The sequence below is a fragment of the Oncorhynchus keta genome, chromosome 33 (genome assembly GCF_023373465.1).
Source record: "Oncorhynchus keta strain PuntledgeMale-10-30-2019 chromosome 33, Oket_V2, whole genome shotgun sequence".
In the NCBI taxonomy this organism is placed as follows: Eukaryota; Metazoa; Chordata; class Actinopteri; order Salmoniformes; family Salmonidae; genus Oncorhynchus; species Oncorhynchus keta.
The window spans coordinates 14,742,258-14,760,694 of NC_068453.1; the positions used below are offsets into that span (position 1 = coordinate 14,742,258).

The 18,437-nt window shown below is 44.8% G+C and overlaps 1 protein-coding gene across 2 annotated transcripts in view; it reads left to right on the forward strand.

The window, feature by feature from the left end:
• Positions 1 to 16,770, forward strand: part of LOC118366265 (tetraspanin-12-like) — a 23,120-nt gene extending 6,350 nt beyond the window's left edge. For both annotated transcript variants that reach the window (XM_035748801.2, XM_035748802.2), the window contains 4 exons: positions 1,031 to 1,096; positions 6,603 to 6,710; positions 6,913 to 7,056; positions 10,660 to 16,770. In XM_035748801.2, coding sequence (XP_035604694.1) covers positions 1,031 to 1,096; positions 6,603 to 6,710; positions 6,913 to 7,056; positions 10,660 to 10,998 — 657 coding nt within the window. In that variant the 3' untranslated portion in view covers positions 10,999 to 16,770. The remainder of the gene's footprint in view (positions 1 to 1,030; positions 1,097 to 6,602; positions 6,711 to 6,912; positions 7,057 to 10,659) is intronic.
• The last annotated feature ends 1,667 nt before the right edge of the window (positions 16,771 to 18,437 follow it).

Below are 18,437 nucleotides of genomic sequence, written 5' to 3' on the forward strand. Positions count from 1 at the left end.
GTCATTCGTCCTCTGAATGCCACACATACACAATCCATGTTTCAATTGTCTCAAGGCTTAAAAATCCTTCTTTAACCCGTCTCCTCCCCTTCGTCTACACTGATGGAAGTGGATTTAACAAGTGACATCAATAAGGTATCAAAGCTTTCACCTGGATTCACCTGGTCAGTCTATGTCATGGAAAGAGCAGGTGTTCTTAATGTTTTGTACACTCAGTGTATATTGAAGCTAGAAGGGGTCAAGGGAAGTTTCATATTCTCTTCACACCTGGAAACCGTCCTTATAGAATAGTGAAGTATTGAAGTACTGATTGTGTATGTTTGGTATATGCGTGAAGGAGTGTGTTAGAGGGGGGTTCGAAGGGTGAAAAGGTCACACAGAGAGAAGAAGACAGGGGAGATGAGGTGTGTGAGTGTGTGTCTGTGTTGTTTGGGACTGGCCTGCTCTAAATGGAGTGTAGCACTAACAAAGGCGAGGCAGAGCCATCTGTCTGCCAATAATATTTACACTCCAAACAAACAGGCTGTCAGACATACCCTGTACCACTAACATGCCCCCAATAGAATAGCTGACACACGCATCACTCTTCATAAGACCTGTGTGTGTGTTTGTCTGGTGTGTGTATGTGTGTGTGTTTGTGTGTGTGTGTTTGTTTGCACAGTTGTGTTTACATGAAAGTCTGAATGATTGAACATTTTAATGTTTTTTGTTTATGTGAAATTGTGGAAATAGGTGTGTGTGTCTGTGTGTGTAATGTGTGTCAGTGTGTATGTGCGTGTATGTGACATGAGTGGAACAGGCGTCTGTAGATTGAAGAACATAACATCACTACTCATTGTGTGTGAAAGCACTTTCTCCCACCATCCACCATGACGATCAATCACTCAGACAAGACACTACACAGTACATCTCTGTCTAGCCTCAACACTAACATTCTCTCTCTCTCTCTCTCTCTCTCTCTCTCTCTCTCTCTCTCTCTCTCTCTCTCTCCTCTCTCTCTCCCCCTCTTTCTCTTTCTCTTTCTCCTCAGTACTTTGGCAGTCTGTTGGTGATCTTCTGTGTAGAGTTGGCCAGTGGGGTGTGGACATATGATGAGGTGAGTGCGGCACTGATTTTCTATATGCTGTATCTCTATGCTTTAGCTCTATGCTGCAGCTCTATGTGTGGGGGCTGTCCTTATAGGCCTGTCTGTATTTTGTTCTGTGCTATGAATAAACATAAATGCCAGTCATGTTCTGCTCTGCTCAGAGAGCTCGCCTCTTCCTCTGCTTACTTGGGCTACCCAATAAACAACATGGCCAGTGCAGGGCACAGGCCAACGAGCACAGGCCAACGAGCACAGGGAAATGGTACTGGTGCTATATATAAACAACCAACGTCCAAAGTCTCAAAACTCCACAATGTCCCTAAAGTGTTGTTGGGTGAAACCAGGTTCCACTGCATTTTTTTTCATTGTTCCTCTCTAATCAGGGACTGATTTAGATCTGGGACACCAGATGGGTGCAATTAATGATCAGGTAAAACAGAAAACCAGCAGGCTCCGGACCTCGTAGGGTAAGAGTTGAATACCCCTGAGATAGGATATAATTGTGTCCCCCGTTCCCATCCCTCCCTCGTCCCCCTCCCTCCGCCTCCCTCCCCCTCCCTCCCCCTGCCTCCTCTCTCCCTCCTGCTCAGGGTGTGGGTGTTTGAACACAATGGGTAGGGCTCTCTATTACAATGGGTTCTCCCCTACAGGGCTGCCCCTCCCCTGGTCCAGGGGCTTATCCCTCCACCATGAAAGAGCCCACAGTGGCTTTGATGTCCCATCACAGTAGGTGGGACTCGCTCCAACCGCGCAGGTGTGTTTGTGTCCGTGTGTGTGCAGCACCTGGTCACTGGTTAGAGCAGTGTGTATGGCAAACTGAGAAAGGTGTGTGTGTGTGTTTGGTACTTGGCTACAAGCCTGAGGATGTGTGTGTGTGTTTAGCACTAGCACCTAGCCTTTGAGTCCACAGTGCCACCTGCCTCCCTTAGTGTGACATACCTGCCATGCCACAGGGGGGTTGTGGGTATTGTAGTCTTTGTGCCTTGTCCTTTATCAGAACCCTGATAGGGTAGCACCAACGTAGCACCAACCTGGCCTCAGGGTAATTCTGGGTAACCTGGGTCATATTATGCTTCTCACAATCTCATGACAAGACTAGAGGAGAGAGGGATAAAGAGTGAAGGAGAGAGGAAGGAGGAGGGGAGGGAGGCCCAAGGGTGTGTTAGGTGGAGGTTTTATTGGAGAGGAGAGGAGAGGGGGATAAGTTATGCATGCTAAGTGTGTCAGACTGTGGGTCTGCGGAACAGCTCTGGTCTGGTTCCCCAGAGCCCAGACAGGGGTAATTGTTTAGACAACAAGCTGTTGTCAACCTCAGCAACTACATACCGGAGTGTTGGAGGCCTGGGAAACACTAGAGGAGAGAGTCCGAAGTTGCGTGTTTGAAAATATTTGAGGCATGGTCAAAAGATTGGACTATATAACTAGGCTTGAAACAGTACGGTTTCATGGCTTTCTGTTGAGTGTCTTGTGGCAATACATGAACTGTACAGGAAGTTGAACTGAAATATATATCTGAACTGAACGTAACTATACTGAGTGAAATGGAGTTTAGGGCTGACCCCATTTATTACCATAGAGAGCCCTTATTTTCTATGGTAGTGTAGGTCAGGGTGTGACTGGGGGGCTTTCTAGGTATTATTTTCTATGTGGGGTTCTAGTTTAGTTTTTCTATGTTGGTGTTTGGTATGATTCCCAATTAGAGGCAGCTGGCTATCGTTGTCTCTAATTAGGGATCATATTTTAGTAGCATTTTTTCCACCTGTGTTTTATGGGATATTGTTTTGAGTTGGTGCACGTAGCACCTCTGTAGTCACGGTTCGTTTTTCGTTTGTTTCATTCTTTCTTTGTTGTTTTGTGAGTTTTCAAATAAATATTATGTAGAAACCATATCGCGCTGCAGTTTGGTCCGATAATTATTCCAGCAAACGTGACAGGATGGTGCAGTCCATCACTCTAAGACACGTGCTACTGAAAGTATCTATGGTTATATTAAGTAGGAACAATGGTGCAACTCTAATAAAAATAATATAATTTTATAACAGATTCGGGTTCTCCCGTGTTGGATAGTGGTCGTTGTTCCCGGTTCTGAAACACGTCGGTGTGCTGTTGTCGCTATGTGCATAATAGCAAAGTTAACCAGCATATTGGTGTTGAGAACAATGTGGCGGAGGCAGAGAAAACAACCGTTGCCTTAATTGTCTAAGAAAAGTGAGGAGAGAGGAAATCACAACATAATTAGGTCTATAATCAATAATAAGCTTTATAAAGCATCCATATATATTTACAAAAATAATACAGATCCTGCTTATATTGCCTGTTTGAGTGTCTGGTTCACAGCATACTAATTCTGTGAGCACCAACCACAACATGTCGGTTAAATAATTTCACAAATTCGGCTGTTGTTTAATCTTTGCTATGCTGTAATAAAGGCTTTACACTTTTGTATCTCGTTAAAACCGCCTCTCTGGTATTAGTTATAATTTATTTAGTGTTGTTTACACTGTTCCAAATGATCAGACAAATTATATTTATAATTATAATAACCCTCCTTTTTTCCATGATCTCATTATTGTTGGTATTACTATTATTGCTATGATCATTGTTAGTATTATAATAAGTAATGTCATTATCATCAGTAGGCTTAGTATAGCAGCCTTGTATAACCACCATCGAGCTGCAGGCCTAAGAGCGCATCCTGTTAGGACTTGATACCGTAACGTACTTCGGCCTATATTTCAATACTTATATAAGCTATAGTACTGTATCAATCAATCAATCAATCAATCATTCATTCGTTCATGTCATCACACAGCATATGAGTCATTCATGATTTGAAATGCAATCAAGCATTACGATTTTAAAATAAAAACAACGCGAACTTTGAATGCTTAGCTTATAAACAATAAATAAACGGTTCCATTTTGGAAATTACAACAGACTCTCTGCTATGCTTATAATTTATTGTGTGTTGTTTACATTGTTCCAAACGGTCAGAGAAATGATATTGTAATCTAACACCTCCTGTTTGGCACATAAAATATGCACACAGAGCTTGCTCCTTACCATCTTTTTCTTGATCTCCATTATTTTCCACAACTAATTTACTCCACACATTTTTTACCTCCTGAGCAACCAGTTAACATTCCCCCGTTTCGAGTTGATTCGTCACCTTCGTTGCATCCATTTTTCTGTCACACGTGTTACGGTGTTCAGATTTTGCTATAGCCAATTTATTGGTGTGATAACGATATATGCTATAGGTCATAATGGTCACGTGCATGCGATGCATTCATGTGTAACGTAAAGAGAGCAAGGGTTGAGAGAATATGGACTGTTTTTCCTAAACAAATGAGGGATTTCGGTAACAGAACTTTTCAGTCAGATACGGCTGGAATTATGTTGCAGCTTCAGCAACACGGACAGCGCGATAAACACTGTTGATGTTATGTGGTGGTCCTGCAGCAGGGAGAGACAACCGGTGCTAGTCACTCTTTTTGATTTTATACAGCTCAGAAAGTCTGAGCCTGGCCAGGCACACTCAAATAAATTGTGGTTGGACTCCCTCTCCTCATTTGTGTGTCTTAATTATTTCATTTAACAGTGCGCTTAAAGCATCAGACAAGCTCACTGCATATACAGTGCATTTGGAAAGTATTCAGACCCCTTGAGTTTTTCCACATTTTGTTACATTACAGTCTTATTCTAAAATGGATTACATTTTGTTGTTTCAATGATCTACACACAACACCCCATAATGACAAAGCAAAAAACGTTTTTTTGAAATATTTGCAAATGTATTTAAAAAAAGCTGATATTACATTTACATAAGTATTCAGACTGTTTACTCAGTACTTGTTGAAGTACCTTTGGCAGCGATTACAACCTTGAGTCTTTTGGGTATGATGCTACAAGCTTGGCACACTTGCATTTGGGGAGTTTCTCCCATTCTTCTCTGCAGATCCTCTACAGCTCTGTCACATTGGATGCAGGTTTTCATCAAGAATATCTCTATACTTTGCTCCGTTCATCTTTCCCTAGATTGTGACTACAGTAGTCTCCAGTCCCAGCCGCTGGAAAACATCTCCACAGCATGATGCTGCCACCATCATGCTTCACCGTAGGGATGGTGCCAGGTTTCCCCCAGACGTGACGCTTAGCATTCAGGCCAAAGAGTTCAATCTTGATTTCATCAGACCAGAGAATTTTGTTTCTGATGGTCTGAGAGTCCTTTAGGTGCCTTTTCAGAAAGTTCCAGCAGGCTGTCATGTGCCTTGTACTGAGGAGCGTGGCCACTCTTCCATAAAGGCCTGATTTGTGGAAGTGGTATAAAGAACTTAAGTAAAAATACTTTAAAGTACTACTTTAAGAAGTTTTTGGGGGTATCTGTACTTTACTTTACTATTTATATTTTTGGCAACTTTTACATTAACTTCACAACATTCCTAAAGAAATGTGTATACTTTCTCCTTACATTTTCCCTGACACTCAAAAGTACTACTACCTTTTGAATGTTTAGCAGGACAGAAAAATTGTCCAATTCACACTCTTAAAAGAGAAAATCCCTGGTCATCCCTACTGCATCTGATCTGGTGGACTCATTAAACACAAAAGCTTCATTTTGGAAATGAGTGTTGGAGAGTGCCCCTGTGTAACGGTTTTCTTCTGGGGAAAGAGAGGCAGATCAAAATGCAGCGTGGTTAGTTTTGTACATCTTTAATAAAGATGAAAGTACAACGATCTACAAAACAAGAACCGTGAAAAAACCAAAACAGTCCTATCTTGTGCCACAAACACAAAGACAGGAACAATCACCCACAAGAGACCAAAAGAATATGGCTGCCTAAATATGGTTTCCAATCAGAGACAACGATAAACACCTGCACTGATTGAGAACCACTCCAGGCAACCATAGACTTATCTAGAGTACTACTCTAACCACAATCCCTTAACTACAAACAACCCCAGACAAAACAAACCACATAAATCCCCATGTCACACCCTGGCCTCACCAAAATACTAACGAAAACACAGAATACTAAGGCCAGGGCGTGACACCCTGGCTACCCGTAAAAAAAAAAAAAAATGAAAACAAGAAAATCGTGCCCGGCTGGTTTGCTTCATATAAGGAATTTGAAATAACTTATACTTTTATTTTTGATACTTAAGTATCATAATTTTATATACATTTACAAAAAAATCTAAAAACCTGTTTCCACTTTGTCATTATGAGGTATTGTTTGTAGATTGATAAGAAAAAAAATCATTATTTAATCCATCTTTAGAATAAGCCTGTAATGTAACAAAATGTGGAAAAAGTAAAGGGGTCTGAATTCTTTTTGAATGCACCGTAGTTTATTTAATTAAAACACATAGGATTTGCCTATATATGGAAAAATACACGTTTGAAAATTTTGACCAATTGATTGGTCTAAAGAACATACGACTCTCGGTCGACCAAGATTTTTCTTAGTCGGGGACAGCCTTAATGGAGTTACACTGTTATGTTCTGTCCAAGCCCTCAGTTCAGAGGTCAGATATGATCAGTCTGAAGTCCAGGATGTCCAACTATGGCCTGCAGCATTACCAGTGGCTAACACACACCTGGAACACCTTCCAGACTGAGGTGAGAGGTCACTACTCCAGAGGTCACACACGTCTACACAAACACTTAGTGGTTTTATATCATAACCTAAGAGCAACATTTTAATAAGATATTACATGTATTTATTAGAGGTTGTTAGTGTTTTAGTGCTTTAACATGCAAGATTGCTAGTTATAAAGGGTTGCTAATGTAAGTAAACTTTCTTTGACTGTGTGTTCCCCAGTTTAAGTGCTGCGGGGTCATCTACTTCACCGATTGGCTGGAGATGACAGAGATGGAATGGCCACCAGACTCCTGCTGCTCCAATCAGTATCCAGGATGTGCTCGCCACGCCCATTACCGTGACCTCAGTGACCTTCACCAAGAGGTAAGTGACCCCAGGAGTGCCCCAGTGACCCTCTGACCTTATAGTAAGTGTTAGGTTGTGTTAGGTTAGGTTGTGTTAGTGTTAGGTTGCTTGACCTCTGGTGAACTGTTCACCTACTGAACACTCTGACCCCACCATGAAAAGAGTTAGGATCATTACAGGTGATCATTACAGCTCTCTGTAGCCCCAGGTGGATCTTCCAATTGCCAATGATGTACCTTCCCCTGTGACATCATCAGAAAGGGACACACAGGCTTACATATTCCCATTCGCCAAATGAGTAAACCTGTTAGTTCAGAAGAAACAGAAACAATAACAAGAAACTTTTTGAAATAGGTTACTTACATTCTAAATGGAGTGGAGATGATTTTCTTGGAGTTGGAGTTTTCCACTTAATACTTTCACAACAACCTGTTTCCAATGGGATGTCTATTTGCAGCCTGAAATGACCTGCCGTGTTCAATGGTGGAGAGAAATCCATACAACTCAATTAGAGCCAATCACAGGCTTGATAGCATAGTGTGCCTTCTGGCTGCCGCGGTTGCCAGATTGTTGAGACAGAGTGCAGCTATTACGCCTCATCAAGCCCATCAGGGGACAAGGTATGCCGTGGTCCGGGGCTGAGGGGAACACACAAACAAAGTCTAGTAGGGGGTGAGTTACGACAAACAATGCCAGCTAGCCTGCCAGTAGGATACAGAGAGAATACAAAGCAAACTCACCGTAGAGTCTCTCTCTCTATTTCTATTTTAATAACTCACCTTTCTCTCACACACCCACACAAACACACAGGCAGGCATGCAGGCAGGCAGATAGGTAGGCAGGCAAACAGACAGGCAAACAGGCAGGCAGTCAAACAGAAAGGCAGGCAGGTAGGCAAGCAAGCAGGCAGGTAGGTAGGCAGGTAGGTAGGAAAACAGGCAGGCAGGCAGGCAGGCAGGCAGGCAGGTAGGCAGGCAGGCAGGCAGGCAGGCAGGCAGGCAGGCAGGCAGGCAGACAGTAGGGCAGGCAAACAGGCAGTCATGCAGGCAGGCAACAGGCAGTCATGCCGGCAAGCAGGCAGGTAGGGCCGCACACACTCAGTCTTCTTTCCTCAGAAGGAAACACCCTCATCTCCCCATCTCCAGCTCAACCACTGTCCTGGTCTAACCCCAAACCATCCCTGTCCCCTATCCCATCTACAGCTCAACCACTGTCCTGGTCTAACCCCAAACCATCCCTGTCCCCTATCCCATCTACAGCTCAACCACTGTCCTGGTCTAACACCAAACCATCCCTGTCCCCTATCCCATCTACAGCTCAACCACTGTCCTGGTCTAACCCCAAACCAACCCTGTCCCCTATCCTATCTACAGCTCAAACACTGTCCTGGTCTAACTCCAAACCATCCCTGTCCCCTATCCCATCTACAGCTCAACTACTGTCCTGGTCTAACCCCAAACCAACCCTGTCCCCTATCCCATCTACAGCTCAACCACTGTCCTGGTCTAACCCCAAACCATCCCTGTCCCCTATCCCATCTACAGCTCAACCACTGTCCTGGTCTAACCCCAAACCAACCCTGTCCCCTATCCCATCTACAGCTCAACCACTGTCCTGGTCTAAACCCAAACCAACCCTGTCCCCTATCCCATCTACAGCTCAACCACTGTCCTGGTCTAACCCCAAACCAACCCTGTCCCCTATCCCATCTACAGCTCAACCACTGTCCTGGTCTAACCCCAAACCAACCCTGTCCCCTATCCCATCTACAGCTCAACCACTGTCCTGGTCTAACCCCAAACCATCCCTGTCCCATCTACAGCTCAACCACTGTCCTGGTCTAACCCCAAACCATCCCTGTCCCATCTACAGCTCAACCACTGTCCTGGTCTAACCCCAAACCATCCCTGTCCCCTATCCCATCTACAGCTCAACCACTGTCCTGGTCTAACCCCAAACAAACCCTGTCCCCTATCCCATCAACAGCTCAACCACTGTCCTGGTCTAACCCCAAACCATCCCTGTCCTTTATCCCATGTCTGACCACCTCCACCTCAACATGTCTGTCTGCTGTGTGTAGTCAACACTGTTAACCCCCTAGCCTTAGCAACAGTTCCCCTCCCTGTGGTCCAGGCCAAGTGGTGTGTCTCTAACAGGGTTCTAGCAGGCCCGGTGTGCCCGGTGCAGACTGCCAGGCTGCCCCTTGTCACCTGGGTGAGAAATGCTGGGTGACATGGTGTTCCTGCCTGACATACACGTACAGGGGCTTCCAAGTGGTGCTGTGGTCTAAGATGCTTCATCTCAGGTGTCACTACAGACAACCTGGTTCAAATCCAGACTGTATCACAGCCGGCCGTGATTGGTAGTCCCATAGAGCGGCGCACAATTGCCCCAGTGTCATCCAAGTTTGGCCGGTGTAGACCATCGTTGTAAATAATAAATAAAAATACACACCTGGACTGGCTTGCCTGGGAAAGATGAAGGTAGAGGGTGGAGAAAGGGGAGGTTGTGACACTGGAAAAAAAGAGGGAAGTGGGGGAAAGGGAGGAGGAGGTAAAGAGAGTGCCGATACAGGAAAAGGGGGAGAGAGAGGCTACTAATTGTGTTAAATGTCAACTCTGAGAGGTTCTTATGAAATGTGTGCTGCTGCTACGCCTCACTAAGTAGAACCAGGCATACAGAGGGACAAAGAGATGCTGTGTGTCGTGAGGATGAGTCAGTCTGTAGAGGAGGGAGTCAGGAGGGAGTCAGTCAGTAGAGGAGGGAGTCAGGAGGGAGTCAGTCAGTAGAGGAGGGAGTCAGTCAGTAGAGGAGGGAGTCAGTCAGTAAAGGAGGGAGTCAGTCAGTGGAGGAGGGAGTCAGGAGGGAGTCAGTCAGTAGAGGAGGGAGTCAGTCAGTAGAGGAGGGAGTCAGGAGGGAGTCAGTCAGTAAAGGAGGGAGTCAATGGGAATGTGTGGAGTATCCTTTCTATCTCCTGTCTGTTTTCTCTCTCTTTCTTTGTCACATCTCTCTCCCCCCACGTTTACTACCCTTTCTCCTTTCCTCCCACTTTTCTCTCACTCTCTCTCCCACATCTCTCTCTCTCTCGCTCTCTCTCTCTCTCTGGCAGCAGTAAGGTGTAGAGTAGATCTGGTATGTAGCAGCCCGAGAGTGAATATCCCCCAGTCAGGAAGTAATAGGCTGGCCTTTCTACACCTCCACTACTATTCCCTCTCTTTCCACACTTCTCAACCACCTTCCTCTCTTCCCCTACATCTCTCTTTCTCCCACTCTCTCCCCCTCTGTTTCTTTCTCTCCATGTACATGTCCTCCATGTGATAGGATGAGGGAGCGTTTTCATTTTGTTCCTACAGCAGATGTACAGCTCACAGACTTAGTATGGGAGGTCTGCCCCTGGCAAGACAGACAGACTCAAACATTGAAACAACATGAATATGATATAAATGTAACATTAATATAACATGGATCAAACGTATGCCATATTTCAACATGAAAAAGCTTCAACTCTTAAAATGACAAGCCCTTATTGTGTTCCTCTGTCTGTCTGTCTGTCTGTCTGTCTGTCTGTCTGTCTGTCTGTCTGTCTGTCTGTCTGTCTGTCTGTCTGTCTGTGTACTACAGGGCTGCGGGCCGAAGATCTACAGTTTCATCCGGGGGACTAAGCAACTGCAGGTGCTGCGGTTCCTGGGTGTGTCTATAGGAGTGGCCCAGATTCTGGCCATGACCCTGACCCTAACCCTGCTCTGGGCCCTCTACTACGACCGCAAGCCCCCTGAGCCCACTGCGCCCGAACCCCCCACAGGAACCGACCCTGGACCTCTAACCATCACCCACCCACCCCAAGGGGAGGCTCCTAAATCGGGTATCACTCGCCCGGCCCCGGCTGAGGCCTGGTCCAATAATGCAACCACATCTAACGGACATGGACACACCCAGTTTGAGATGGAGACACTGTCCTAGCGGGGGGGTGGGGGAGGGGGATACACTGTCCACCCATCTGCCCCTCACACCACCGCTCACCCCTACTTCACAGACACTGGAAGAGGGAAAGAATAAGGGGATGAGAAGAAAGTGTGAGACTGGATAGGGGGAGAGAGGGGGGAGAGAAAAACGAGGGTAGGAGACATGAGAGAGATTGGGCACAGTTGCAGGAGAGTGAATACCCCCCATACCCCCCCTCTCTTTCCCGTTGGACAACATGACAATGACATACTGGACTGTGGGACTTTGCAGGACTATTTTGTCACAGCTGGGATTGGAAATTGTCAGAGAAACGAAATAACTATAAGCCGAGGCTTGCTCCTTTAGTGTCACCACTATCCGGTAGTGAGGAGGGGAGGGAATCGTTGTAGTTTTCCCAACTTCCCTCCTCCTCGTTGGGAATGTTTGGGAATTTCACCACTAGCACTGACTGGATGAAACCTGTTCAGCAAAGACTGCTGTAAGGACATGTCAACTCTTCATCTCACTCAAAACACACCAAACCAAGGAAATGGAGTTTATCTGGATATTTGGAAATATCATGTCTTAATTTGACAGACCTGTTGGAATCCACAAGAATGACTCAGCCACATTAATGAGTGTTTGTGCAGCAGTCAGAGTGTATTATCGTTGTCTACTATAAACGGAACATGATATTGGCTATTTATCTCTGGCTCTGTGAGAATAATGCATTTCAGCTCAAACAATAATCTGTGCATTTAATCATTTCAGAGGGGTTGTGAAATATACTGTGTGTTTGCCAAAGAATAATAACACAACCAAGCGTTTGTTCTCTGATACAGATCACTGTCAGCATGACACTCTTAGGGATGAAAAATAAAATGTTCTTTCATCGCCACACAAAACAAATCAAATGTATTTATATAGCCCTTCGTACATCAGCTGATATCTCACCGTGCTGTACAGAAACCCAGCCTAAAACCCCAAACAGCAAGCAATGCAGGTGTAGAAGCACGGTGGCTAGGAAAAACTCCCTAGAAAGGTCCAAACCTAGGAAGAAACCTAGAGAGGAACCAGGCTATGTGGGGTGGCCAGTCCTCTTCTGGCTGCGCCGGGTGGAGATTATAACAGAACATGGCCAAGATGTTCAAATGTTCATAAATGACCAGCATGGTCAAATAATAATAATCACAGTAGTTGTCGAGGGTGCAGCAAGTCAGCACCACAGTACGTATCATACATTTGAAGTGAACAGAATTCATTCTGGGAGAACTATGAGAATGATATGTGGGAGAGTATGGTCTTTCATTTTGAAATAACATACCCTGCTTTCAGTGGAGGCTGCTGAGGGGAGGACGACTCATAATAATATCAGTAATGGAGCAAATGGAAACCATGTTTAGTTTCTGTGACAATTTCCAATCCCAGCTGTTACAAAATAGTCCTAAAAAGTCCCACATAGAAACCATGTCTTTGATACCAATCCACTCATTCTGCTACAGCCATTACCATGAGCCCTTCCTCCGTAATTAAGGTGCTATTGATAATCCATAGTATTTATAGCTAGAAGGGCAGTCGGTAAACTGCAGCTGTCACCACCTACTGAATGTCAGAAACATCCCCTAAGATCCTTTAAGTCACTGGTGATTATATTTTGTGTTTGCCCTCTATCTATGTGTCCCCTTGCTGTGTGTCCCCTTGCAGTGTGTCTCCTTGCTGTGTGTCTCCTTGCAGTGTGTCTCCTTGCTGTGTGTCTCCTTGCAGTGTGTCCCCTTGCAGTGTGTCTCCTTGCAGTGTGTCTCCTTGCAGTGTGTCCCCTTGCTGTGTGTCTCCTTGCAGTGTGTCCCCTTGCAGTGTGTCTCCTTGCTGTGTGTCCCCTTGCAGTGTGTCTCCTTGTAGTGTGTCTCCTTGCAGTGTGTCTCCTTGCTGTCTGTCCCCTTGCAGTGTGTCCCCTTGCATTGTGTCTCCTTGCTATGTGTCCCCTTGCAGTGTGTCTCCTTGCTGTGTGTCTCCTTGCTGTGTGTCTCCTTGCTGTGTGTCTCCTTGCAGTGTGTCTCCTTGCTGTGTGTCTCCTTGCAGTGTGTCCCCTTGCAGTGTGTCTCCTTGCAGTGTGTCTCCTTGCAGTGTGTCCCCTTGCTGTGTGTCCCCTTGCAGTGTGTCTCCTTGCAGTGTGTCCCCTTGCAGTGTGTCCCCTTGCAGTGTGTCTCCTTGCTGTGTGTCTCCTTGCAGTGTGTCCCCTTGCAGTGTGTCTCCTTGCAGTGTGTCCCCTTGCAGTGTGTCTCCTTGCAGTGTGTCTCCTTGCTATGTGTCCCCTTGCAGTGTGTCTCCTTGCTGTGTGTCTCCTTGCAGTGTGTCCCCTTGCAGTGTGTCTCCTTGCAGTGTGTCTCCTTGCAGTGTGTCCCCTTGCTGTGTGTCCCCTTGCTGTGTGTCCCCTTGCTGTGTGTCCCCTTGCTGTGTGTCCCCTTGCAGTGTGTCTCCTTGCTGTGTGTCCCCTTGCTGTGTGTCCCCTTGCTGTGTGTCCCCTTGCTGTGTGTTCCCTTGCTGTGTGTCCCCTTGCTGTGTGTTCCCTTGCTGTGTGTCCCCTTGCAGTGTGTCTCCTTGCTGTCTGTCCCCTTGCAGTGTGTCCCCTTGCTGTGTGTTCCCTTGCTGTGTGTCCCCTTGCTGTGTGTTCTCTTGCCGTGTGTCCCCTTGCCGTCTGTCCCCTTGCTGTCTGTCCCCTTGCAGTGTGTCCCCTTGCTGTGTGTCCCCTTGCAGTGTCCCCTTGCAGTGTGTCCCCTCGCTGTGTGTCCCCTTGCAGTGTGTCTCCTAGCTGTGTGTCCCCTTCAAGTCCCTCATCAAAGGACTCTGGTCCTCCATGGCTTTCAGCAAGGATACTCCAGAGGTGTTACACTTAAATGCTGCTGGTCCCAACCTAAGGGTTCCTAGGGGACAGAGAGACGTACTGTATGGGCAGGGTGAATGAAGGTTGCAGAGTCCCCTTTCAAAGTATACCCTTCATTGGAGAAGCAAAGGCCGATCCCATAACTTTTGGCCATTTACTCCTTACTGATGCACTAAAAGTAGAAGCGAGGATTAGAAAGGTATCAGCAATATGGTTCCAGCTACACCTAGCCCTCCAGGTTGGCAGCTTTCTGACAGTTTCACTCATTTCAGATCAGCAAGGACAAACCTGAAAGTGTGTATGGAAGTGGTTATGGGTTGGTTCAAGGTCTCAGAGAGACAGGCGATTGGGCCAGTGTATATTGAGTAACAACTTTAACTTAGACATTTTTGATGGAGGGGGAGAAAGTGCCTGTTTAAAAGAAGAGGAGGATGGATGGAAGGCCCCTCTGTCTCTCTCTCTCTCCCTCCCTCCTTCTCCTCCCTCCTTCCCTCGCTCTGTTTGCTGCTTGACAATGTGAAGATATGATTTATGGAAGAGGGAAAGGCGTGTAGCCCCGCTGTCACAGTGGGTTACAAAAGACATATTGTTTTCTTGCTGGTCGCTCTCTCTCCCCTCCTCTCTGCCTCCTACATCAATTCACTTATTAATCCTGGTGGGATACGTCTGTGTGTGTGTCTGTGAGTGTGTGTGTCTGTGTGTGTGAGAGAGAGAGAAACAGTGTGGTGTACAGACAGTAAGCCTCTTCATTCCTCTTGTCTAGCACATACAGAACCAGTCAAAAGTTTAGACACACCGACTAATTCCAGTGTTTTTCTTTATTTTTACTATTGTCTACATTGTAGAATAATAGTGAAGACATCAAAACTATGAAATAACACATATGGAATCATGTAGTAAGCAAATTGAAATATATTTTAAACTCTTCCAAGTAGCCACCCTTGGCCTTGATGATTGCTTTGCACATTCTTGGCATTCTCTCAACCAGCTTCATGAGGAATGCTTTTCCAACAGCCTCGAAGGAGTTCCCACATATGCTGAGCACATGTTGGCTGCTTTTCCTTCCCTCTGCGGTCCAACTCATCCCAAACCATCTCAATTGGGTTGAGGTCGGAGGATTGTGGAGGCCAGGACATCTGATGCAGCACTCCATCACTCTCCTTCTTGGTCAAATAGCCCTTAAACAGCCTGGAGGTGTGCTGGGTCATTGTCCTGTTAAAAAACAAATGATAGTCCCACTAAGCGCAAACCAGATGGGATGGTGTATCGCTGCAGAATGCTGTGGTAGCCATGCTGGTTAAGTGTGTCTTCAATTCTAAATAAATCACTGACACTGTCACCAGCTAAGCACCCCCACACCATCACATCTCCTCCTCCATGCTTCACGGTGGGAACTACACATGCAGAGATCATCAGTTCACCTACTCTGCGTCTCACAAAGACACAACAGTTGGAACCAAAAATCTCAAATTTGGACTCATCAGACCAAAGGCCAGATTTCTACCAGTCTAATGTTCATTGCTCATGATTTGTGGCCCAAGCAAGTCTCTTCTTATTATTGGTGTCCTTTAGTAGTGGTTTCTTTGCAGCAAATCGACCATAAAGGCCTGATTCATGCAGTCTCCTCTGAACAGTTGATGTTGAGATGTGTCTGTTACTTGAACTCTGTGAAGCAATTATTTGGGCTGCAATTTCTGAGGCTGGTAACTCTAATGAACTCATCCTCTGCAGCAGAGGTAACTCTGGGTCTTCCTTTCCTGTGGCGGCCGTCACGAGAGCCAGTTTCATCATAGCGCTTGATGGTTTTTGAGACTACTTGAAGACTGCACATTGACTGACCTTCATGTCTTAAAGTAATGATGGACTGTTGTTTCCTTTTGCTTATTTGAGCTGTTCTTGCCATAATATAGACTTGGTATTTTACCAAATAGGGCTATCTTCTGTATACCAGCCCTACCTTGTCACACAATTTTATTGGCTCAAATGCATTAAGAAGGAAAGAAATTCCACAAATTAACTTTTAACAGGGCACATCTGTTAATTGAAATGCATTCCAGGTGACTTCCTCATGAAGCTGGTTGAGAGAATGCTAAGAGTGTGCAAAGCTGTCATCAAGGCAAAGGGTGGCTACTTTGAAGAATCTCAAATAAAAAATCTATTTTGATTTGTTTAACACTTTTTTTGGTTACTACATGATTCCATGTGTGCATTCTTAGTTTTGGTGTCTTCACTATTATTCTACAATGTAGAAAATAGTAAAAATAAAGAAAAACCCTGGAATTAGTAGGTGTGTCCAAACGTTTGATTGATACTGCAGATATATCAGGCCAACATCCCTTTCCCTCTGTTCTTAGTCTCTGTCTAATTGATACAGATCTATGATATTTTGCTCTCTGGATTTAGTTTTGAGTAACAATAGAGAAGTCATGGAGAAAGGGCTGTCTCAATCCCTCAATCCCACGGAGGGTCACTGCTTTAGGACTAATTCACAGTTGACATGGGGACAGAGGGATACAAACACATACTCTCTCTCCCCTCCCTTTCTCTCTCGGTGTACAGTAAAAGTAGCCAGCGGCAGAAATAAAACCATTACCCTCTGACCCCTGTGTAAAAATAGCAGGGGCAGAAATAGTCTGTGTGCTGGCATGCTGCTTGGGTAATTCCGGCTTCAGTTTTCCCCCTGATGCATGTTATCTGCAATGCACCTAGGGAAGCTGATGGGACCATACATTCTCCCAAAACATCTCAATTACTAACTCCCTGATGAGAAATATGGTAATACAGAGAGACAAATGTGAGCGCGCGCGCACACACACACACACACACACACACACACACACACACACACACACACACACACACACACACACACACACACACACACACACACACACACACACACACACACACACACACACACACACACACACACACACACAGGCCAACTCCCTTATGAGAAATATGCTGATACATTCACAGTGCAGAGAGAAATTACCCTGGGAGATAGACACTCCTGCTCCATATTGTATGGCTAAGATTGGACAAGACTGCACCCCCTCACCCCATCATGTCCCCGCTCACAGCTATAGGACTATCATTATACAATGTCTTCAGAAAGTATAACACCCCTTGACTTTTTCCACATTTCGTTGTGTTACAAAGTGTGATTAAAATGGATGTCATATGAACGATCTACACAAAATAACTCCGTAATGTCAATTGTGCGACATTTGATTGTACAACATTTGCTATTATTCTTTAAAAAAAGCTCATTTTCATTTTCAGGTCACCATTTTCAGGTCTTGCCATAGATTTTCAAACAGATTTAAGTCAAAACTGTAACTTGGCCACTCAGGAACATTCACTGTCTTCTTGGTAAGCAACTCCAGTGTAGATTTGGCCTTGTGTTTTAGGTTATTGTCCTGCTGAAAGGTGAATTAATCTGCCAGTATCTGGTGGAAAGCAGACAGAACCAGGTTTTCCTCTAGGATTTTGCCTGTGCTTAGCTCTATTCCATTTCTTTTTTGTCTACAAAAACTCTACAAGCATACCCATAACATGATGCAGCGACCACCATGCCTGAAAATATGGAGAGTGGTACTCAATAATGTGTTGTATTGAATTAACCCCAAACAAAACACTTTGTATTCAGGACAAAAAGTTAATTGCTTTACCACAGATTTTGCAGTATTACTTTAGTGCCTTGTTCCAAACTGGATGCATATTTTGGATTTTTTTTTTATCTATACAGGCTTCCTTCTTTTCACTCTGTCAATAAGTTAAGTATTGTGGAGTAACTACAATGTTGATGATCCATTTTCAGTTTTCTCCTGCAGCCATTAAACTCCGTAACTATTTTAAAGTCACCATTGACTGGCCTCATGGTGAAATCCGTGAGCTGTTTCCTTTCTCTCCGGCAACTAATCCATTTTATATTCAGCCTGTAACACAACAAAATGTGGAAAAAGTCAAGGGGTGGGAATACTTTCTGAAGTGTATACATAGTGTATCAACAGCAATAAGTGTTCTTTGGTGCAGAAGATCTTACAGATACACAGAAATATGTGGGTATACAACATAGTGTATAAGCAGCAATACAGTACATTATACATTGGTGCAAAAGAAACAGACCGTACATTGACTTTGGAAACATCTAAATGTTGATGTCAAAAGAAGACAACCACTTATATAAGTACTTTAATAGGACAATGATTTATTCTATTTACTCATAGACACTGCACCGGACTAAACAATTGAATTGTATTTTTTTAATATCTTTTCAATAATTCAAATACACGAGCTGTAACAGATCAAAAGTAATCGTCATATAATTATCATTTTAAGTTGCTCAATTTACATAATCTCATGTACAAGACCAAAGTACACTCCTTCACCCCAAAGGTTTTTCACTTAGGCATGGAAACTGAAAGACAGAGTCTGTGTCCCAAATGATACCCTACTCCCTATATAGTGCACTACTTTTGACCAGAGTCGTATGGCCTTGTGTGCCCTGGTCAAAAGTAGTGCACTATATAGGGAATAGGGTGCCATTTGGGATGCAGACAGAGACAACGCC